Source organism: Pipistrellus kuhlii, unplaced genomic scaffold (assembly GCF_014108245.1).
Source record: "Pipistrellus kuhlii isolate mPipKuh1 unplaced genomic scaffold, mPipKuh1.p scaffold_m20_p_5, whole genome shotgun sequence".
NCBI classification, from domain to species: domain Eukaryota; kingdom Metazoa; phylum Chordata; class Mammalia; order Chiroptera; family Vespertilionidae; genus Pipistrellus; species Pipistrellus kuhlii.
This window is the reverse complement of record NW_023425551.1, coordinates 16,339,743-16,364,320: the sequence shown is the minus strand read 5'-3', so window position 1 is coordinate 16,364,320 and position 24,578 is coordinate 16,339,743. Positions and strand designations below refer to the sequence as shown.

Sequence of the window (24,578 nt, the reverse complement as noted above, 5' to 3'; positions counted from 1 at the left end):
GATCAAGTATAGTTTTTTCTCATCTCTTTATCATTCCTTTTCCAACCAGAGGGCAAAACTCCCATAAAAACACTATAACATTAAAGTGCCAAGTTATTTTGAGCCTTATTCCAATCCTTTTTTAATCGTACCTCCCATCTTTACACTCCCACTGTAGCCAGTACAGATAAGAAAGTGGCCCAGAAGATGGGACTGAAGCCAGTTAGCCTTAAGTGCAAACTCAAGTCTGCTACTCAGCAGCAGTATGAGTATGCTCAGTGTACTTAACTGTTTCAATTTTCTTGTCTGAAAAGAAGGCAGTGATACCTGCCTTAGGAGTGTATAAAGATGAGATGAAATGAAATGTGATAGCATGTGTAATGGGCATGGTACATATATATATACAAATGGTAGCTATTATTGATACCATAGCACCCATACATTTTCCATGGGACTCATCTTTCTACCTGACCATGAAACTTAAGCCCCCTGACACTTGGATCTCTCTCAGCCTTGGGTCTTCAGCCATGGGCACAGTTCCTAACAGTGCTGCTTATTGAATGTTTGTTGAATGAATGACTCAAATCTAGACTCAGGTCAATGATGGTGAGTTATAGACAATGTTCAGTAACATCTAACTTATCCCTGGGACAAATGAACATTGAACTTGTGGCACTGTGGATTAGATGTCTAATTCAAGGATTGAACAGAATAGTTTTGCTGTGCTACTTGTAGACACTTCATAGAAGGTTACAGAATTCAGTGAAGTAAATTATGATTTGAAGACCTGGATTTATTAACAGTTCTAAAGCAACACTATGTTGTGGCTTAGAGAATGATTGTTTTCCTTCTCTCAGAAGAAAAAAGAAGATGGCCCATTTATTAAATTCCATCAGGAAATACAATCCTTAAATTATGATGAATAAATGCTAAAATAACATACTTTGTTTTAAGCTGCCAAAATTATTATGATAAATTATATGTAAACACAGACACTAGAAGTTTGAGGATGTGAAAATAAGTTTTATAAAGTTAGTTTTAAAATACGCAAGATTAAATTGGCTATTTTTATATGTAAGTGGTACTGGGCTAAATTAAAAACTATTTTTTTCTTTCCTTGGATTTGGGGCTGTGGAGTTTTATCATGAGGATCATCTGTTAGTAATTGAGTTTCTGTCCTTTCATAGATGGAATTATTAGGCCTTTAAACCAAAAAAAAAAAAAAAAAGAACCTCATACACAACAACAAAAGTGGACTGTAACTTCAAAGGAGACCAAAAAAAGCAAAAACGATCCAGAGAGAGAAAATGTTTGATGCAGAACCAAGAAAAGGTCTGGGTGTCATTGCTGGGACCCTCCCAGCAAGAGCTGTGCCTGTTCAGGGGTAAAGCTACACGTGGTGACATTGCCATTGGCTGTGAAGTCTTGAGAGCAGTTTGGGAAGAAAACGTTTAAAATTATTCTAAGGGCTTAAAAACTCAAAGGATATAATTGAGTTTTCAGAGTAACATCTTCTGGAAACCTAGTCCCAAATCCATCATGGTCAATGATTGCCCTAAATAAAAAATTTTAATTTAAAATATTATGAAACAAAAGAGATCATGTTATATAGGGAAATAAAAAATTTCAAAGGTTTTGGAGACTGTATTATAAAATTAAGTATGACAGCATACATATAACATCATTCTAGATAGGAAATAGAAGGACTATATTTGATGAATGCTTCATATATACCATGCACTGTTCGGGGTTTTCCAATATCTCATGTAATTCTCATGATCACAATGTGAAGTAGGAAATAGAGACTCAAATGTTTAATTAACTTGTCAGGGGCCAGTCAACTAGTAAGTGATGAAACTAGAATTTAAAAATATACTCTAAAATTAATATTTTTTCCACTGTAAAAAAATTCAAATATAGACAGCCACAAAGTGAAAAGCAAATATCTCTAACTAATAGCACTCACATTTCACTTCCCATAAACATTTTTTTTCTGAAATTTTCTCTCTATATATATATATATGCAATCATACCTTTATGTCTATGTCTATTTATTTCTTGTTTGGTTTTTAGACTCTAATGGGATTACACTATATATTTTGATACTTCCTTTTACTTAGCAGTATCTCTTGGAAAATGTTCTACTTCATTATGTATAGATCTATCTTATTCTTTTATGATTGTGTGGTAGTCCATTATCTGAATGTAAACATAATTTAATCAGCACCTCTTAATTTAAAGTTTTATGCCAATACATACTTTCTCTCTATTTAGTTTGCTTATGCTGCCATAACAAACCCCAAAGGCTAGGTGGCTTTAAACAGCAGACATTTATTTCCCATGGTTTTGGAGGCTGGGAAGTCCATGCTCAAGGTGCCAGTAAGATACATTTCATTTTGAAGTCTCTTCTCTTGGCTTGTCAATGGTTGGGGCTTCAATATATTAATTTGGGGAATAACAATCTCCAACATTGCCTATTAACAAACCTTTAAAACGTTGTCAATCTGATAAGTGGAAAAACGCAAGTACTTTTCATTTATTTGAGTATGAATGACTTTTAACATCCTTTTCTCTGTAATCCTTTTGCTATGAGCTCTTTGTTCATGTACTTTGTCCATTTTCACTGTTGGTTTTTTTGTAGTAAGGGTATTAGCTCTCTGTTTGAGAAAAATATTGCAAATATTTTCTCCACTGTTTTGTTAATTTAGTATTTACTTTTCTTAGATCAGCAGAGTGTTGCTTCTAATTATTTTCTCTATTAACTTTTATATCACTTCTCTAGGATAGGAGAATGGGTCACATAAAATGAAGTTGAAGTGTGCAGGCATTTTACTGCACAGTCTGACTTGCCTGTTATTCTGAGATGTGGAATAATAATCCTGTAAGATGTTTTCCATTTCTGCAGTTTTTATTCTCCATAAAACATGTTGGTCCATGCAGTCTCTGTACCTTGCATAGGACTGGCAGAAATCCAGATATACTCACACCTTTGAGATAGGTGTTGTTGGATTAAAGAGCATATGACCAATAAAACTATTGGGGAAGTTCTCTGAACCATTTCTCTGCAGTATGAGACAGCAAAATCATGCCTACTTTATGTTTTGAACTGTATGTACTTCTAATGCCAGGAGTTACCAGATTTTGAAATGCGAGAGAGAACCATTGATTAATTGTCTACTGATTGAGTCTGCAACCCAGGCATATGCCCTGACCAGGAATCAAACTTTGACCTTTTGGTTCTTAGGTTGACGCTCATCCACTGAGCCACAGAGGCTGGGCAAAAATAATTCAATTTGTAACTTAAAAAGAGCTTGCACCTATAAAGATGCAAGCAATAGCATGCCAAAGAATAACGAGCAAGATCTAGTCTTGATATTCTATATTCCTAATTATAACACACAAATAATAAAGGCTTTGAAAAAGTCTGCTTCATATAATGAGTTGTCAGCAAGTGGTGAAACAATGAGTTGCTATTCCAATTAAGGAGAAAAAAATTCACATATGAAATAATTGCATTCAATAAAAAATATATATGTGCTAACTTGTATAGAGCTGAGTATAGTTTTCAACTGCTTACTATAAATTATTACATGCTGGACACATTTTTCTCCTTTATTTTTTATAATAGATTTAGTTGGTTTGTATTTCCATCTTATAACTTCTAAAGAACAATGGAGTTTCAGTAAGGTTAAGTAATTTGCCTCAGGTCACACAGCTTGTGAGCACCAGAGGTTGGATTCCAAACCAAGTCTGTGGTTTCAAGCTACCGCATAGTACTGCTGCCTGAAAGAAATTCAGAGAAGCAAGGCAAATGTGAGCCAAAATAATCAGAGAGGGCATCCAGTGAAAACAAAACCTGGGCTTTCAAGAATGAGTAGGATTTTAATAAGCAAAGTTGAATAAGAGGATGTATTGGGTGGAGAAACAGTGTGAAAGAAATCATGGAGGTCAGACTGAACATGGTGTATAAAGGGAAGGGATCCCTGTGACTGAGAATTCATGCTATGGGACTGTGTAGGTTACACACAGCCAGTGGCAGGGGGCCTGGAGTCTCAGAAAAAAAGTATGAACTTGATCAACTACAGGATGTGTGGTGTGGAGCCATTGCATATTGCCAGTCAGATTAGCAAGGTGAAAAGTGCTGATTTGGGGAAGTTGTCTGCTTGGAATACAGAGTATTGTCCAGAAGCATTGTCCAAATGGAATGTCTAAACACCCAAGAAGATAAGCAGGTGGCTCTTAATATGATGCAGGTAGGATGAATAGGAGGTGTGAACTAGTTGATTGCTATGACTGGAGAGTAACCTGAGGACATTTTGAAGGTGAAAACTATGAAACAGAATGAGTCATATTGCTTTGGCATGTTCTAAATAGTCAGTGTTCTCAAGAAAAAAAAAATTCGGTTTTCAAACACATTATAGAACTTAGGTATTTATTCTTTTGGGAACTCCTTTTTATATTATTTCAGAAGTCTGAAATAACAAAGCTCCTAACATAATCCAAACTTGGGTACTTATCTCAGTTTTCATTATTCGTCTAAAGAGAGGAAAGAAATAAAAGGTGACTAAAGAACATAATTGTTGGTAATTACTATTGGCATCAAATCCATTTTTATTTCACCTGAGTGTTGCTTGGATTTATTTCAAACAAATCCATTTGTTCAGAGGTTTACATATTTCAAGAGCTGCAAGTTCATTGTCAGCTTTGCCCTTAACATTGTGTTTTCTTCACTGTTAATTTGTCTTCTCTCATGGTAGAGAAATGGCAGCCCTAACTCTCTTTCACATAAGATCACTGGACATTAAAAAAAAAAAAAAATCACTGGACATTCTCTGACATAAGATCAGGGTCCAGGAGAGGACAGCTCTCCCATGAGCCACCACGTAAAAGTCCTGTGATTGGACCAATTTAAGTTCATGTCAAGAATGGACTCACATTTAGGCCAATCAAGACAAGGGGAAATCGTGCTTAGTCAAATTATATGACTAAGAAATTCGGGATCCTGGTAGGAAGGCTTTCTAGGGGAATTGATGCTGAAAGGCAATCAGAAACAGCTTTTCTACTCTTCTAGAATATGAACTGTATGACTGTGAGATAAGTGGTGGATGCATTTTTGTTTCCTCCCTTGGCACCTAACAAAGAACACATTGTAGGTAGATATAATATATAGGTGTTACTGTTTGTTTTATTTTTTGTTTGTTAGTTGAGTGCATGAATGAATGACATTTACTGAGAGAGAAGATTTTCAGATCAAAATGTTAAGGAGAGTTTATATTTAGAATTGTACACACACATAAGAAGTGTCAATGTAGCTAAATTTCTTTTTGAGAAAGGGTCATATTTCAGGAAAAGATCTTTAGGGAAAATACACCTCAGTCTTATACATACAAATTTTAAAATCAAATCTGAAATAAATTGACATGCCGCACATAAATATCTGTTTCATATTTGGCAATAAAGCATTTGATCATGGCGATATTTTTTATCTGAATGTAACATTCACACCTTAAAATTAGATTTTTAAACACTAGAACTTGTGAATGGATTACTTGTCTAGACATGTTTGTTATCTATATACACACAGTGTTACAAAAATGTATTAATAAATCCAGAATCCAACTTGTAATAAAAATATTTGCAGATATATTTGTTGAGAACATATAAATGCTTACCTGAGTGAGTGAATGAATTAATGAAAAGGAGCAAGAGTGAAACCCAAGAAAATGTGATTTAAAAATGCTTTTTTCATGAAGTTACTTGTCTCAGGTTGGGTTCCCATATACAGTCCCTAGAGACAAGGATTTATGTACAAATGGTTGAAAAAGGAGATTCCAGGAGAAAATACTTGTGGGGCGGGAAATGCGAGGGAAGGAAAGAATGTAGAGCAAGGGAGTCATCACTGTAGTTTAGGCTTCAATCTAATCTCATTGTCTTCGTCTGTTCAGGCTGCTATCACTGAGTAGAACAGACTTGGCTTATAAACAACAGAAATGGATTGATTTCTCAGAGTTCTGGAGACTGGGGTCCAAAATCAAGGCACCTGCAGATTTGGTGTCAAGTGAGGACTGCTTCCTCATCGATGGCTATCTTCTCACCGGGTCCTCACATGGTAGAAGGGGTGAGGGAGCTCCCCTGACTCTTTTGTAAAGATACTGATCCCACTTGTGAGGGATCTGCCTTCATGCTCTACCACTGGCTTCCTCTTCGAATACCGTCACCTTTGAGAGTTAGAATTTCAATACACATTTTTTAGGGTGGACACATACTCAGTCCGTAGCACCCATGAAGAACATAAAATATGTTTAGAATTTGCTTCTTCTGACATAAGATCACTGGACATTCATACTCCCTTACATTTCCTCTTCCCCAGAGGAATATACATTTTCTAGTACTTCTTACTCTCTGCAAGGTAAGCTCAAGATCGGGCCTCTGAGGTGAGTCACAGGTCCAGGTGATTAGAAATACGGGTACACAGAAAAGTTTAAAGGGACCGGAAGTGATCTTGGTAGAGCACTGGCACTGCCCCGCCTACGATCCTGTCCGTAAAGATCCGCCTGTGTCAGTGTGTGGCTAGGAGCACTGACTCCCGAGCCAGTGCCAACAGAGGTCAGAATCTGGCCTCTGACACTTGGGCAAGTTCCTTAACTTACATATGTTTAATTTTCTGCACATCTAAAATGTATAATAAGTAAGTTCATAAGGTTGTTTGGAGGATTAGAGACTGATGGAAAGTAAGAGCTGGTGGGATGGGACTTGCTAGAGGTCACATCACATAGCTGGTTAGTGACACAGCTAAGAAGTGAACAAGGTCTCCTGACTGCCTGGTCTTTGCACTACTCCTTTCTGGCCATATAGGTGTTAATTTAAAATTTCTTAGAGTATCTAAGTGATCTCCAGTTTACTGAATATCTCAGTTAACTGAAAAGTAATGTGTATGTTAAAATAATCCCAGAAGCTACCTTAGAGTTCACGCGTAGTCTGTTAAAAATTCAAAGAACAATATATACAGTAAACATACTGGGTTATACACTTTCAATAACTTCATTTGCTGTTCTGTTTGTTTTATATTCTTGATGTGTTCAGCAAAAGAACCTAGTTAATTTACATTTCAAATAAGTGACTTTAACTCATAATGTTTTACCTTTCTTGACAGTCATTGCATATTTGTAAAGAAAATAGCATTAATACTATGTATCTATAATGGAACTTCAGGAATCTCTAAGCCAGGGAGAAAGACGTTTGTGTGGGTGAAAGGGGGTGATTTCCCACCTCGCTCCAAATTGCTCTTCAAGGGCATTTATTGAAGTAATGTTGTTACTAACTCATCCAGATCCAATTAAGATGGACGGGTAAAACAAAAGCTGTTTTATATGGCAAATTTTCCTGAGGGGAAAAAAAGGGTAATTTCAGATCGCACATACAGCTTGATGAATTGATTAGATAGTTACCCATGTTTGGGTATTAGTGAGGGCTCTTGGTTGAAAGTAACAGAAACCCAACCTAATCTACCTTAGGGATTAGAAAGTGATGTATTGACGAATAAAATAAGAGGAAAGATTGATTAAATAAGCTACAGAATGGCAGATGCAGCTGGCTTCTGAGACAACTTAGGTGCTCAAACCCTCCTAGAACTGTCTTGTCTTGTCTTTGGAAATTTTCTGTGTGCTGTCTTGTATGTCACTACACACTGGCTTATATAGTCTCCAGCTTCTGGAGGGTGATTTTTTGTTTTGTTGTATTTTTGTTTTCATAGTTTGAAAATCCCAAGGAAAGATCCTTGTGCTGGGCACCCATCCCTGATCTGATCAATAGTGGCTGGCAGGGCCTGCTCATGCTTATGGATGGTACCTCCCCAGAAGACTCAGGGTTTTGGCAGGGGGTTAATTATTTCTCCGCATAATAAACTCTCTCCCAGTTCTCCCCATTTCTTCATTCATTTTCTTCATTTCTATCCCACTTGTCCATCAATCATATCCTGAGCTGTAGCTGCCAAATCCACTCAAGCTGTGGCCCCAGACAGCAAGTCAGCAAGTCAGATTTTACTTGGAACCTGACCTTTTTCAGAGTGGATTAGGTGTGGGACACTCATTCTTTCACTCAATTTAATTGCTTTTTATAAGTTGGATACCCCTACCCTACACTTTCAATAACTTCATTTGCATGGTCTTATAATCACCTGTCTACACTGCTAGTTCAGGCTGAAATGTCTCCGAGGCAGCATCTCTCTATGAGCCAGCTGCTCTTTGGATAACCTCTGTTGGAGATGGTTTACTGGCTCTTAGTTGGATAGCAACCTGTGCCTCAGGTGACTGTGCAAAGCCTGAAGCCAAGAACAAGAACAGGCAGGAATAAAAGTGATGGGAATTTACAAAATTTCCAGCTCATTACAGAGTCCACCCATCGCTTCTCTCCTTTTTGTTTTAATTTTAAGTTATTGAATTCCAAGATGTTTGTGGAGAGCTATGTTCCACTCATGTCTCAACAAGCAGCATCTTAAATGGGTAGACCTGGGAAAATAAGTATGGGGAAATTATTTGTAAGACCTCTAATAACCTCCTGTTTTTCTCACACACAGCTTAGTGTATTTAAATAAGTCAAGAAGGGGATTTTCCCCTTTTGTGCTCCACAAAATAAAAACAAAAGCAGAATACTAGTACACATGTATTTAGCTATAGATAACGAAACCTACTTCATCTCAATCATTTAAAGGGGAGCATGGATATTTGTGATAAGTTCATGTCACAAACAAATGGAGGGAAAATTATGATCTAGATATAAAATGTACGTATTTGGCACTGGCTGGTTTGGCTCAGTGTTTAGAGCATTGGCCTGCAGACCCAACTAGCCTCATGTAGCTAGGGTAGATAGACATTTCTTCCTCTCTCACCACAATAATTGAGTCATTTACTAAGAGCTGATTAGGAAGTACGTACAGACTTTTAAAGGCTTGCAATGGGATCAGAGTTCTTCCATTCCCTGGAAATTGTACCCTGCACCAAACAGGTTACTCCAATTCATAGCCAAGGAGCAGAATGTAGAGCAGAAGAAAGACTGATGCATGGAGGCAAAGGTGCGAGTTAGGAATTTTGAGGTCTTATATGAATGGTTGGGAAAGTATCCCTTCAGAAGGGGCGGATTACAGGATTGATTGGCAATTGTGAGCACCCAGGTCAATTGGGAGGCCCTGGTGAGTAAGTACTTCAAGTTGTCTCCTGGGGAAAAGTGCTAGGTTGAGTGACTGGAAGGGGTGAAAGAACTAAAAGAACAGTGAAGTGGAATGGAAAAGGAACTTCAGAGGGAGGGTAGCTCCAGGTGGAACAGTGACAGTGGAATTGCTGAAGTGCAACGCAGGGTCAGTCTAAGGAATTGAGACAATCAAGAAATGAATTAATTTGAATTTGATGACTCCGCCTATTGAAGACTTCAGAGAAATGGGATTATTTACTCACTTCCATTCAATAAACAGTTATTAGGCAGGGTTTGTGTTGCAGGGAGTGTGCTAGACACATTCAACCTGGATAAAAAGGGTAAGAGAAGAGGACCAGTCACATGGAACATTATATATATTGGAGCTTTTCACTTTCCAGGCTCAGTTTTATGGTCCATTTAATTTCCACCTTGGCCGTGGCTATGCTTAGCAGCTCTTCTTTTCTCTCCTTCCATCTGTGTTTTGGTTCCTGGGTTGTTCCTTTATTATGCACCGAGGGTAATAGCTAATCTTCAGCCATCATGTCATCCTTGCCTGGCATCTACTGCATTGAAGGTGGGTCTGTCAATCCCACTTACGTGATCAAGAACACAGTGATGAGTGACAGGCTTTAATATGTCATCAGGTGTTTGTGTCATTGTCACCCACTTCCACATACACTGCTCTATATTCATTGGTTTTTATTTCTTCTGCAATTCTAGAGGCAGCCTAAAACAAAATTTAAATGTGCACTTCAGCCTCAGAAAGACCAGTTTATCTATGTGTACATACTTTATGTTGCCATACCTTCTTTGACAATTTCTGTAAATTTAGTATTTTTTTAAGCAGTCTCACTTGCTTGTGATAATAACGTGACATCTGCGAAGTGAGCAAAATAGGACAACCTTTTGAAGTGCTGCTCCTTATAGCACAGATTCGTTGCAGCCTTATTTTTCTCAGAAATATTTTTAATACAAAAATGCATAGCTGTGCCATTGTTTCAAACATCACAGTGATGCAAAAGGAAAAGTCTGTTTCCCACAGACAGTTACTGAATAGGCAAGAAATAATAGTGTTTAACACCTGCAAGCAGCCAACGAGTAGGATGTGTTGGGGAGCGCGTGTGTGCCAACCTCTCCTTCCTCAGACAGCGCTCAATGTTACTTGAGCTGAAGAAGAATATCACGCAGGGCCAGGACTGCTTCCGATATTTATAAAACTGGCTGAGGAAGCAGAGGTAACTAGGAGCCATCATTGGGGACTGGGAGTGATTCACTGGCAATCCCACAGAAAGCTCTGTGGGATTGTATGCCTCTTATTTAATTAAGGTTACTTCTGCCTTTACTTTTAATGGAACTTTTCAAAGAAAGTCTTTTATATGCAATCTGGTTGATTTTGTCCATTATGTTGGTACTTAGTGAAAGCTTCTTTTTCTCTCCTTTTTCCCCTGGAAATCACCACACTGTTATTCATGTCCATGAATTTTCTCTTTTTTTTTCTCTTTCTCTCTGCTTGCCTGCCCCCACACCCCAAGAGCTGTCATCCTGTCTTCTATGAGTCTGTCACTGTTTGTCTTCTTAGTCCATTTTGTTCATTAGACTTATATCATATTAGATATAATATGAGTGAAATTATATGGTACTTATCTTTCTCTCACTGGCTTATTTCACTTAGTATAACACTTTCCAGGTCCATCCATGCTGTTGCAAAGGGTAAGATTTCTTTCTTTTTAGGGCCAAGTAGTATTTCACTGTGCAAATGTACCATAGCTTTTTTATCCACTCATCTGCTTATGAGTGCTTCCAAATCTTGGTTATTGTAGATAACGCTACAATAAACATAGGAATGCATACATTAATTTGAATTAGTGTTTTGAGTTTCTTAAGGATAAATTTCCAGTAGTGGAATTGTTGGGTCATACAGTGGTTCCATTTTTTATTTTGGGGGGTAACTTTATACTGCTTTCCACAGTGGCTATACCAATCTGCATTCCCACCAACAGTGCACAAGGGTTCCCTTTTCTCCACATTCTCGCCAGTACTTGTTGTTGGTTGATTTATTGATGGTAGCCACTCTGACAGGTATGAGGTAGTATCTCATTGTGCTTTAAGTTTGCATTTCTCTGATGATTAGTGACATTGAGCATCTTTTCATATGCCTATTGGCCATCTGTAAGTCCTCTTTAGAGAAGTGCCTATTCAGGTTCCTCGCCCATGTTTTAAGCACGTTAATGCCAGGCAACACCCATCCTCACATTTCTGCATGCACACTCTTAGCTCTTTGCTATGCTTCAATGAAGGCTACTAGTTTCTGTGGGTGCCTTGGCAACAGCCAGCTATTTTGTCCTAACAACTCCTTTCTAAGACCTACTTTGTAAAGCTCAGAATAACCTACCAGTTCTTCCTGAAGTTATGAGAGACTTAGCAAAAAGCTTGCATGTGCCTAAATACTTTACTGTGTACTATTAGCAGTGCCCTGTCCCCCTTTGAGTACTGAGATTCCCAAATAAACCAAGTCTCACAAGAAAGCTTAAACTACATGTGGAAACTAAAATCTAATAGACATTCTGGGTTACCCTTTTGTGTAATCATTGTATATTATGCAACCATGCTTGAATCATAACTGTTATTTCCAAGCAAAAAAAAAAAAAAATTGTTTCTGCCTTCAGGGCACACAGTGTTTTAAAGACAAGTGCAGACAAAGCCATGCGCAGTGTCATTTCTGTGTATGTGATGTTAAAAATGTGCATATGGTAAGGCATGAGTCACTTGCAACACAAAATAAAGTTGGATTTAAAAATCTGACTGCCTATTCAGATCTTTACCTACTATGTGCCATTTCCCTCTTCTGCTGCTTAGATTTTACTATTTTTAAAAAATGGTAAAATTTTGTAGAAAATAAAAATGGAAAACCTTAATAGCTTAAAATAGCTGAAAACACTTCATCTTTGCATGCATATCTGAAGCAGAGAACAAGCAAGAGTTTCAAAATGCATTACCTGCATTTGAGTAGTGGAGGCTAAAAAGCATAAATGTGGATGAGTCTAACACAGCTAACCTTTTGGAAATTTAGGAGCACATCAGGATTTCTGTGTCAGATGAATAGAAGGTTTAAAGAACCATGTGACCAATGGCAACACCAATGACCAAGCTAGGCTAAGTTACAGGGTCACGCAATTGCTCTGAATATAAGACTCTTTGTGATGTGAGGAAATGTTTAGCTCTCTCTGAGCTCCTGGACTGCAGTGGAAGAGTGTTATGAAGGTAACTCAAAGAATGGAGGAGGGAAGGAGCCTGCTCTCATGGACTACCTTCACTGCTTATTCTATTTTCACTGGTTCCTACCTCCCCTCTTCTATTTTGAGAGGTGTCACAGGAGCACATCACTACAATGTTTTCTTTTTCCTTTCTCCCAAATTCTCAATTTACTATTAGAGAAAATAAAATTTGTTTCTAAGTCCTAAAATAAAAATATCTATTATTGAGCTTTACTTTGTGTCCAGCTCGATGCTCAGCATCAGAAAGATAGATAAATAAATAGATGAATAATCTATCACCTCCAGTAAGGATTAGTGAAGACAACTTTTTGAGGTGAAAGAGAGGAAGGCTGAGGGAGTTTATGCCTATAGAGCCTTGATTTTTTTTTTTTTCGTACTTGAAAAAAAAGAGGGAAGAAGAGCCAGGAAAAAGTATAACCTAGAAGAGGGAAAGCAAGTTTTGAAATATCTGCTATGCAGAATGGCAAGGGAGACAAAAGTGAGTTAAAGAACAACAGATGAATCAAGTCCTATGATTCTTGGATAAACGGTTATCTCCTCTGTGCTGTTGCCATGGTTGTCATCATCATCATCATCATCATCATTGTCATCATCATCTTCATAACAAATTATACCTGAACCACATAACCTTTACATGCTTGAGAAAACCATTTCTTGAAAACTGATAATCATTTATGCTAGTTTGATGCTTGTGTGATGTGGTAGGCAGGTTTATTTATTTATTTTTTGCTTTATTTCTTAGAGCTTAGGTTTACAGAAAATTACACAGAAAGTACAGAGAGTTTCCATATACTTTTTATCTATTTATTGTTTTTTAATTATTTTTTTTCTTTATTGATTAAGGTATTACATATGTGTCCTTATCTCTCCATTGCCCCCCACCACCCCACTCATGCCCTTACCTTCCTAGTGTCTGTGTCCATTGGTTAGGCTTATATGCATGCATACAAGTCCTTTGGTTGATCTCTCCCCATTACCCCCACCCTCCCCTACCTTCCCTCTGAGGTTCAATGGTCTGGTTGATGCTTCTCTGTCTCTGGTTCTGTTTTTGTTCATCAGTTTCTGTTGTTCATTATATTCCATAAATGAGTGAGATCATGTGATATTTATCTTTCTCTGACTGGCTTATTTCACTTAACATAATGCTCTCCAGTTCCATCCATGCTGTTGCAAATGTATATGCTTTTTACTGTTGGTAGTATTACGGATTTAACTCATCCCATCCTCCCTCTGCTTTGTGCATGTGTAGGTTGAGCCCGTGATACAGAGAGGCCATGAGAGTCTGGTCCATCACATCCTGCTCTACCAGTGCAACAGCAACTTGAACGACAGCGTGCTGGACTACGGCCATGAGTGCTACCACCCGAACATGCCCGATGCCTTCCACACCTGCGAGACTGTGATTTTTGCCTGGGCCATTGGTGGAGAGGTGGGGTTAATGATTAATGAGATGTAACACATTTAAGTGATCATTTTCCCCCCTATGATTCCAATATGTACTTATAAGTAAAGCTTTATATACTATTATTTTTAAAATAAATATTTTTATTGATTTCAGAGAGGAAGGGAGAAGGGGAGAGACATAGAAACATTAATAATGAGAGAGAATCATTGATTGACTGTCTCCTGCACATTCCCTACTGGGGATCAAGCCCTCCACTCTGTGCATGTGTCCTTGGGCAGAATCAAACCCAGGACCCTTCAGTCTGCAGGCTGATGCTCTATCCCCTGAGCAAAACTGACCAGGGCTCTATACACTATTTTTGATATGAGGGTGGCTTATTTTTCTTTCCAAGGAAAGTAATTTTTTTCTTAAGTCATTTTTTTTAATCAGCTATAGATTGCTGGAGTTTCACTATTTTGAAATCTCTTTGAGAATGGTTGATTTTTTAGAAGAGTAGAACTGTCAGGGACTTTCTCAGGGCACTGTCTCATGAAATTTTCCTAATTTAGGCTTTTTCCTATCCACCTCATGTTGGGTTGTCCCTTGGCACTCCGTTAGATCCTCGTTATGTGCTCCTGGAAGTTCATTTTGATAATCCGACGTATGTGGAAGGTGAGTTTACTTTTTTATTCTACCCATGATTTTTACAAATTTTTGTAACTTCTGTCTTAAGTTGAAATAAAATAGCATCCTTTGTTAAGAAGAATTAACTTACATGTTTATGATTCCAATTAGCATACTTTTTAGAGTAAAAGGGGGTACTATTAATAATTAAACTACAACAGTAGTCATTACTAGTGATGAACACGGCAGATGGGCCTTGTGGTCACTAATCTTAAAAAATAATTTTCATACTACATACCAGGAAGTAGAAGAATAGACCTTAACCACTTTGTCATGTAAATTAGCTCCAAATACAAGATGCTTATGAAACATTTTCTAACTATACATATGTAAAACTACCATTTATCAGACTAGAAAATAGTACTTTGTTATGTGATAGGAAACCTAAGTGTACTCAAAAAGTAATTATACAGAAATACTGTCTGATAGCATATCAAAATGAAGAACAGTAATTATTTACATCTGATTGCTGAATTCATTTATATAATATTCCAAAACCAAAGATTGAAATATAATAAAGTTTTCATTTTACATTGATTCAGCAATTATTCAGACTATGTACTAGTTCTGTGTTTAATGATATGATCTTTGTGAAAACCAGACACTGTTTTCATTTGTGGAAATTATAGTATAAAGAAAAATAATAAAATAATCAATATATATATATATTAGCATATATATATATATATATATGCTAATTTGATCCAAAGGGTCAATTTAGTACTCATAGGTAGGTAAGTTCCCACTACAGGAAGGAGTCAACTAATTTCAAAATTAGTGGAACAGATTTATGAGGTTTGGGACTCATAATTTCCCTCCTTATAAATATGTCATAGCAAGGAATGTGCGTTATTCATCTTTCATTCCACAATGCTTATCGTAGTGCTTTTTACATAATAAAGTCTTTATTAATATTGATTGAATAACTGTTAAATGACGACACACTATAAAGAAAGTTAGCAATCAACAGTTTTCTCCATCAGCTGATGGCTTCTGGATCAAGAGATTTTCACCTTTATGTAAATATCACTGAGCTGTACCTGAATACAATATAAGACTTTTATTGAGTTCTTCCACATTTTAATGAATGACTGTAGGATTCTGTCTTCATGTTAGATATTTGTGGAATATGTCAGCTAGACAAACATTTCTCCTGTGGTATGCAGGCAGTATGGCAACTTGACTTTCAACTTCCATTTGTGAAGCTGAATGTTGTCTTCCATCAATCTTTGCTTATATTCCTTTTCCTTGTGAGATTTTTAGGGAAAAAGAATGAACCACTTCAACTGAATGTAGGGACTTATTTTTAAGGACGAAAACTCACTTTTATTTATTTGCTCTTGTTCTAGGCTTAATCGATAATTCTGGACTCAGGTTTTTTCACACAACAGACATAAGGAAATATGATGCCGGGGTGATAGAGGCTGGCCTCTGGGTAAGCCTCTTCCACACCATCCCGCCCGGCATGCCCGAGTTCCAGTCCGAGGGCCACTGCACTCTGGAATGCCTGGAAGAGGTATGCGTCATCTCCATCGATGTGCTGCGATTTACAGATTAATCGGTGCTCTTAGAAAACTGGAAAATTCCATGCTTGTTCATTATTAATGTTTTTCTTTTTGTCACACTGTAAAACCATTTACTTACCATTCCAGCAAGACCTTTGATTGCTTTTTTAAATCTTGAAGGCTGCAGGAGTAGAATTCTAAAGCAAGAATGACTTTCAGCATGTTTTCCTTCCTAGCCCCACCTACTTTGTTTATTTAATATTGGACACTTTATCCTTTAAAGTTTCTTTCTCCATTTCTGTAGTTTTCTTTGTCAACTTCACCTTTTATCTCTATTTGTTTTTCACTATCCATTTTTAATTTTTTCTCCCTTTCTTTGCTTCATAGTTTTCTTTCCTTCTTTATCCAAAGAGCAAGAATAATTAATATAAAATACATATTGGACATGATAAGTACATCTTTATATGAAAAACACACCTCAGGAGTTTGTCCAGTTCAATTGCTCGCTGTTACGTGCACTGACCACCAGGGGGCAGCATGGAATGAAGTGAGGCTTTGGCTGGTACTGGCAGCCACTAGGGACCCTACCTGTGGACAGATTTCATGCACTGAGCCTCTAAAGTATAAATATTTAACAATGGTTGCTTCCATCTATAGTTCTTTTAAATGAAAGTGTTTCAAGATGGATCGTATTCTTTATGAATTAAAAACTGGCATGGTTGTAGGGAATGTGACAGGCTGCTGAAGTGGAAACATGCTCTTCTGGCTTATTTTTACCAGAATTCAGATAGCCATGGCATTACTTACTAGTTGTAGGACTATGGGCAAGTCATGTAATGCCCCTGTCCCACTTGGTTTTCTTATCTGTTAGTGTGGAATAATTTCTCCTTTTAAGAGTTTGAATTTGCAGGTTACTAATATACTGGTATATTTTTGCCAGGAGCCTTGACTTCCTCTTTACCTCCTAAAAGAAGGAAAAAGAAAGATAACATTTAGGAGTCATCCAGTAAATTCTCATTCAGCATTAGTTCTTTTTGTTATTAAATACTAGAGGTCCGGTGCATAACATTCATGCACTGGGGGGGGTGGGGGCGGTTTGGCCCCTCAGCCAGGCAGGCACCCTCTTGCAATCCCGGAACCCTATGGTGGGGTCCTTACCTTTGCTATGGAGGTGGGAGAGGTTCCCACCATCCATGAGCCTGGCTTTTGGCTGAACACTTCCCCTGTGGGAGCTCACTGACCACCAGGGGGCAGCTCCTGTGTTGAACATCTGCTGCCTGGTGGTCAGTGCTCATCATAGAAATTGGTCGTTTCACCATTTGGTCAATTTGCATATTAGCCTTTTATTATATAGGATATTTTTATTGATTTTAGAGAGGGAAAGAGAAATAGAAGCATCAATGATGAGAGAGAATCACTGATGGGCTGCCTCTTGCATGCCCCATACTGGGGATTGAGCCCATTATCTGGACATGTGCCCTGACTAGGAATCGAACTGTGACCTTCTAGTTCATAAGTCAACACTCAACCACTGAGCTATGCCAGCCAGGCAGCTTTACTTTTCTTCCAGCAAATATTGCTTCATAATGACAATACTGATAGAAATGTCATGAAAAATCCAAATTCAACATGTTTGGTGGCTCAAGCATTCACTTAGATTGTTTTAGCTTTTCTTCTCAATTGTCCCTCCAAGTTTCGTTGAATGAGAACTGTCTGGATACACACTTGTTTGGGCTAATCAAGTCTTCCACTCTCCCCACTCCTCACTCCCCACCCCACAGGCTCTGGAAGCTGAGAAGCCTAGCGGGATCCACGTGTTTGCTGTTCTGCTCCACGCTCACCTGGCTGGCAGAGGCATCAGGCTCCGTCACTTCCGCAAAGGGGAAGAAATGAAATTACTTGCCTATGATGACAATTTTGACTTCAATTTCCAGGAGTTTCAGTACCTAAAGGAAGAACGAACCATCTTACCAGTATGAATGCTTTTTTTTTTTTTTTTTGCACTGGATGTTATAAAAATCATGAGACACATATCTGCTGAGAATTAGCAAGGTTTCTAGTGGTGAAATGAATTCTGCATGATATCCTTAGTCCTAAAGCCTCCCACCACGGGAGTTGCACAACCCACATGGAATGTGTTTGATCTGTTTTCCAAAATCAAAACTCATTTTTCTTACCATTCCCAGGGGCACTTCCAGTTGATTTAAAAGAAGAATATAAAAATCAGATTCTGAGCATTGCTCTTTTCTTATTTGACTCCCCAGTTGAATCTTTTGGCTGCAATTATGGTAAAAAGAAAACCAGGGGTTTCCTTACCCCATAAGATATATTTTTTTTAGAATTTTCATTTTAGTAAACATCATCATAAGGATAATTCTTTCATTTGTCAAAGGTGTTTGGACACTGCTAATTATGCTGTGCTGTGTAATCTGCTTACAATAATATTTGGGGTCATGGCAAGAGGATACAGAAGAAAATTTTATGCCCTATAATAATGAAGGCTTAAAAAAATTTTTTTTTGCAATCTTTCATTTTTTTTAAGAAAAATTTTTAACCCGTGACCATCAAGGTCGTCATAGAATTTCCTGCCCTTATTTCATTCTTGAAAGTACAGTTCTTATATACTATTTTTGAAATGAAAGATTTCTGCAGGCAAAGATTCCTTGCTACACCCTGAAGACAGAAAAATGCAGCGTGAGAAACACTGATACTATCAGGATCCTACACACTCTTATTGTATTGTTTTGTCTCAGGCTTTCCAACCAGTTTTACTGTGTTATCTCAGAGCTTCCCAAACGGTGTGCTGGGAGTAGGGTGTAAGTGTGTTGGGAAACTGGTCCCTGGTCCTTCTGAGGAGCAGGGTAAGGAGAGCAGACTTGAGGGCCAGCACAGAGCTAGCTGTGTTTGGTTCATAAATAGCCTGTTCATTTACCCGCGTGGGCGGCCTAAAATATTACTTTTTTTCATGTGTGCTGAATTGTCTAAAAGATTCAAAAACGCTGGAAAAGTAAATTACTATTAATTTGCCTCATAATTCTGTTGTAAGGAAGTACCTGACTAAAAACTTTTATTTATTTTTATTTTTTTTAAAAACATATTTTATTGATTTTGTATAGAGAGGAAGGGAGAGAGATAGAGAGCTAGAAACATCGATGAGAGAGAGTCATCGATCAGCTGCCTCTTGCACACCCCCTACTGGGGATGTGCCCACAACCAAGGTACATGCCCTTGACCAGAATCGAACCCGGGACCCTTCAGTCCCCAAGCCGACGCTCCATCCATTGAGCCAAACTGGTCCCGGCTGACTAAAAACTTTTAAAGAAAATAATGTAAATGAAGAGGTAATCACCATAACTAGTAGCTATAGCTACCGTAACATTTATGAAGTGTTTAATCTCTACTAAGAATTAAATGTGTATTTTGTAATTTTATTCCCTTGCAACAGCTGTGCAAAACAAGTGCTATTTTTATTATTATTTTTTAGATAAGCATATTATACCCAGTGACTTATTTCCTGACCTAAGATGCAGCTAGAACATGGGGGAGCCCGGCTTGAACCCAGAGCACCTTACTTGTTTGCTTGCTTATTATTCTAGAATTTAAAAATCAAGGGTCTTTTTTTGAATCAAATTACTTAATGCATCCCTTCATACAGCAAATTCAACTGTTGGCCTAAAATGTATTAGATAAATGAAACAGCCTAAAACTGCAACCTGAAAGATCATATGTTTATGTTTTAGGGAGATAATCTAATTACCGAATGTCGGTACAACACAAAAGATAGAGCCCGGATGACTTGGGTAAGAAATTTTTTATTATTAAAATTTATCGGTGGAGAGAGAGGGAGGAATAAACTTTGGTTTTAGAAGGAAAAGAGCTAAAAGCATTACCATTGGGAAGCAAAATTCCTGACTGTCTTGAACATAATACATCATAAAAGCGAACTCAGACTTGTTTTAGCATTTTATCAGAATAACTAATGTTAAGTATGGTAATATTTGTATTGTAATTTATTGATTCTTTCATTAAAAGCTTTCCTCACCAAATATTATTAATAAAATTCTTGTGATTATTAATGACCATCTATATGAGTCTGGACTTAGATGAATCAAGACTTTGAAAGTAAGAACAAATTGCATGACCTTGGGGTTTCTGACACAAAGAGAAATTTCATCCCAACAGATTTACTGCTAAACATTAAATAATTAGATCATTCATAGTTTACTTATCTTTCCTGGGGAGTCATCTCTCACCAACTCATTTTATGAAGTTAGCATAATCTTAAACTCAAACCTAAGATTGGCAGTATGAGGTCAACAAAATACATCTGATGGAAATCTCTTTGACAGAGTATTGTCAAATCCTGCATTATAAAAAATGCATTATATAAAAATATAACATTAGGACTAATTTGGGTTTTGCTAAGAAATATCAAGTTGTTTTTAAATTAGAAGACATATTAGAGCCATTCTTCAATTAAGATATTGAAGGAAAAAGATGCCTCAGTTTAAAATTTAAGTCAACCATGGGGGAGAGAGGAACATTTAGCAAACCAAGAGTAAGAGAGAATTTTCTTAATATAAAAATTGGTTATGAAAAATCTATAGCAAATAACTAACTAAATGAAGTATTAGATGAAGTATTTGTTGGAAATCAGGAAGAATAAGAATATTCATTATCACTGTTTCTATTCAAAATTGCTCTGAGAAGGAAAAATAAAATGAGAGACAAGGCTAGAAAAGAAGCCAAGAGGCCAAAACACTTTATTCGCAGATATATAATTTTTACATAAAAAATCTCAAACTTAGTAATATCTAAAATTAATTATACTTCAGTATATAAGAAATATGATTAAAAAACTCTTTAGTTCTATAGAACTAAAATCTAACATTAGCTATGTTTGATCTCTGTGGAAAAGATTGTAAATCTGTATTGCAAGACATTAAAGAAACACCTAAAGAAACTAAGAGATACTTACTGTGTTTATGGATAGAAAAACTTAGTAAAATAAAAATAATTCTTTCCCATCCTCGGTGGCTCCGTGGTTGATTGTTGACCTATGAACCAAGAGGTCACGATTCAATTCCTGGTCAGGGCACATGCCTGGGTTGTGGGCTTGACTCCGAAGGGGTGGAGGGGGCATACAGGAGGCAGCCAAACAATAGTTCTCTTATCTCTTTTCATTGGTGTTTCTCTCTCTCTCTCTCTCCCTCTCTCTTCCTCTCAGAGGTCAATAAAAAAATATATATTTTTAAAGAAAATCATCCTTTTAAAAATAAAAAATAATTCTTCTATTTAAATTTGTCTATAAATTTGATATAATTTCAATAAAAAGTTCAGAGAGATTTTATGATTTGGGATTTTGGTCTTAAGAAATCTTCACCTAGCCATAGCGGCAAAGTTAGTCTCCTAAAGTTTCATTTTCTAAATATTTTACAATTTTATCTTTTACATGAAGAAAGTTGGTTCTAAAATCTACATAGAATAGCAAAGTGTTAACAATAGGCAGGACACTACTAAAACGAACAAGATGAGAAACACACTACTTGAGATGAAGGCTTATTTTATTTTATTATTATTTTTTTAAATATTTTATTGATTTTTCACGGAGAGGAAGAGAGAGGGATAGAGAGTTAGAAACATCGATGAGAGAGAATCATCGATCAACTGCCTCTTGCACACCCCCTACTGGGGATGTGCCCGCAACCAAGGTACATGCCCTTGACAGGAATCGAACCCGGGACCTTTCAGTATGCAGGCCGACGCTCTATCCACTGAGCCAAACCGGCCCCGGCAATGAAGGCTTATTTTAAAGCTATGCTGATTCGTAATGTGTTTTGGGTCCAGAGTTAGAAGAGTGGAACGGAGTAGGGGTCCTGGAAACAGAACTACAAATCCTTTATATGGAAACTTGGTTTAAGATAGACATGGCATTCAGATAAGTGAAAAAGGATGGCTGTTTCATTAAAGAATACTGACACAATTAGGTACCCAAATGACAAAAGTAAAAATATGTCTTTCTCTTACACAATCTTCAGAAAATCAACTCTGGGTAGATTAAAGATATTTAAATATGAAGAGCAAAATTTAAAAATCTTTAGGAGAAAAATATGTAACTATATCGTTATGACTTTGGTGTAGATAAGAACTCTTTAACAAAACATAAAAAGCACAAACTATGAATTAAAACATTGATTAATCTGACTACATCAAAGCTTTTGGTTATAAAAAAAACATGGTTAAATAAGTGAAAATAAGTTTTAAACTGAAAAAAAAAATATTTGCAATACATAGATTAAAACAGCATTACTATCCAGCATTTGAAAGAAACTTCATTAATCTGTAACATAAAACAATTATACAATAGAAAAAGCACAAAAAAATAAAATACTAAACAGATAATAAACATATGAAAGGATCCTCTTATTTCATTTGAAACCAAGGTCACGCAAATGTAAATCAGAATGAGATATTTTATATTTACCGGTTTGGCAATATTTAAAATTGTAATTCCAATGTACTGAAACTGGACCCCTCATATGCTGATGAATATAAATTTATAAAGCCACTTTGAGGAAAAACATGGCATTCTCTAGTAAAGTTGAAGATTGATATATGCTCTGACCAGTTCCATTCCTATGTGGACTTAACCTTTAAGGTTACTTTAGTGGGAAGTGTTCTAGGAGAGGAATATATAAAATATTCATAGTAACATGCAACAACCCAGGAACAAAAACTAGGGAATAGCCTAGCTATTTATCAAAAGGAAAACAAAGAAATATATTATATGCTTATATAATATATGAATAGTATATAGTTATGAAAATTAATGAATTAAAGCCATTCTGAAGGACCTAATATGCTTGAAAAGAGCAAATTTGCACCAGACTGTTTGTAGTTATGATATCATGTATCTAAAGTTCAAGAACATACAAAAGTAAACATTATATTGTTTAGGATGCATACATTACTGAACTGAATGTAAAGTGTGATGAAAATCAATAAAATAATAAACAAAATATCAAGATGATCATCTTTGTTTAGCACGTGGAAGAGGAGAATTGAAGATTAGCATACAGAAAATATGCCTCGTATATAATTTTGTCTTCATAACATATTTTACTAGCTCTATAATTGTTATTATTTTAGTGTATATTTTGGTGCTCTGCTTGGAAACACTCCTTTTTCAGGGCCAAGACAGCTACACCTCAGCCACTGAAATTATCAGATGATAAGAACTCATGGTGGTATCCCTCATTGGGCCTTGCCCTCAGTGTCAGGGAATGCCTCACTTAAAGTTACGTTCCCTCCAGTGGGGCGGCCAGCAGCTAATGACTGGTTAATGTGCAGTCACAAAGGCCCAGCTTTCTTCCTAAAAGTTGGTAAAACTCTGAATAGCTACCTCAGCTCAAGAATAATTTAAATATGATATTTACTGAGGCATCAGTTGCAGCCTCCTTTGTAGAATGGCTTTTCCCTTTACTCAATCCTGCCTTGCTCCTAAGTAAGACATTACATTTTTTTGCAATTAGTAAAGTCATTGTATAATAACCACTACATCAATTTATAAGTAAATTGCCACTTAGATTATTTTTTAGCTTTAAGATTTCTTACACTTTAACACTGAAAGGAACTGTATGACCTTGGTGGTTTGTGTGCTGCAAGTGTCTATTAGTTGAATATACTTTTCTAAATAAAACGTCTCCATTTGCAGGGAGGACTAAGCACCAGGAATGAAATGTGTCTCTCATACCTTCTTTATTACCCAAGAATTAATCTTGCTCGATGTGCAAGTATTCCAGACATTATGGAGCAACTTCAGTTCATTGGTGTTAAGGAGATCTATAGGCCTGTCACGTAAGTAATAAATGAAGTACATGGTTGGGGCAATATGACAGGTCAGAACAGGATGACATTATACTATACTGGATCTATCACCATGTTATGGAATTCCCTTACGTGTTGTTCTATTTGAGTATTTTCAACTAGTAAGACCAGGTGAGCTTCCTGGGTGCTTTGTTCAGGATCCCCAAGACTACCCTCAGGTTCAGAGATATTTATAGTTATACTTATAGATATAAGTAAAACTATATCTATAACTATATCTATAACTATAACTATATTTATAGTTATAGTTATAGATATTTATAGTTATACTCATGGCTAATATTAATTACAGTAAATCGTATAAAGGAAAGTTAACAAACGGAAAAAGGCATATGGGGCAAAGTCAACAGGAAAACAGGAGCAAGTTCCCAAAAAACTCCTCCCAGTAGAGTCACACAGAATGTGCTTAATTCCATCAGCATCAAATTATGACAACACAGCCTGTGGACTGAAGGGTCCCGGGTTCCATTCTGGTCAAGAGAACGTAATTTGGTTGCAGGTTCCCTGGCCCTGGTCAGGATGCATACAGAAGACAACCAACCAATGTGTCTCTCTCACATCGATGTTTCTCTCTGTCTCTTTCTCTCTCCCTTCCGTTCTCTCTAAAAAAATCAATGGAAAAATGTCATTGGATGAGGATTAACAAAAAAATTATGACAACATGTATGCCCACTA

At 36.9% G+C, this 24,578-nt stretch overlaps 1 protein-coding gene across 1 annotated transcript in view; it reads left to right on the top strand.

Annotated features, from left to right (window-relative positions):
• The window catches only part of MOXD1 (monooxygenase DBH like 1), a 75,999-nt gene that overhangs the window by 41,874 nt on the left and 9,547 nt on the right, over positions 1-24,578 (top strand). Inside the window, exons 5-10 of the mRNA XM_036414730.2 lie at positions 13,693-13,872; positions 14,397-14,499; positions 15,861-16,027; positions 17,798-17,989; positions 19,757-19,816; positions 23,731-23,873. Of these exons, the coding sequence (XP_036270623.1) occupies positions 13,693-13,872; positions 14,397-14,499; positions 15,861-16,027; positions 17,798-17,989; positions 19,757-19,816; positions 23,731-23,873 (845 nt within the window). The remainder of the gene's footprint in view (positions 1-13,692; positions 13,873-14,396; positions 14,500-15,860; positions 16,028-17,797; positions 17,990-19,756; positions 19,817-23,730; positions 23,874-24,578) is intronic.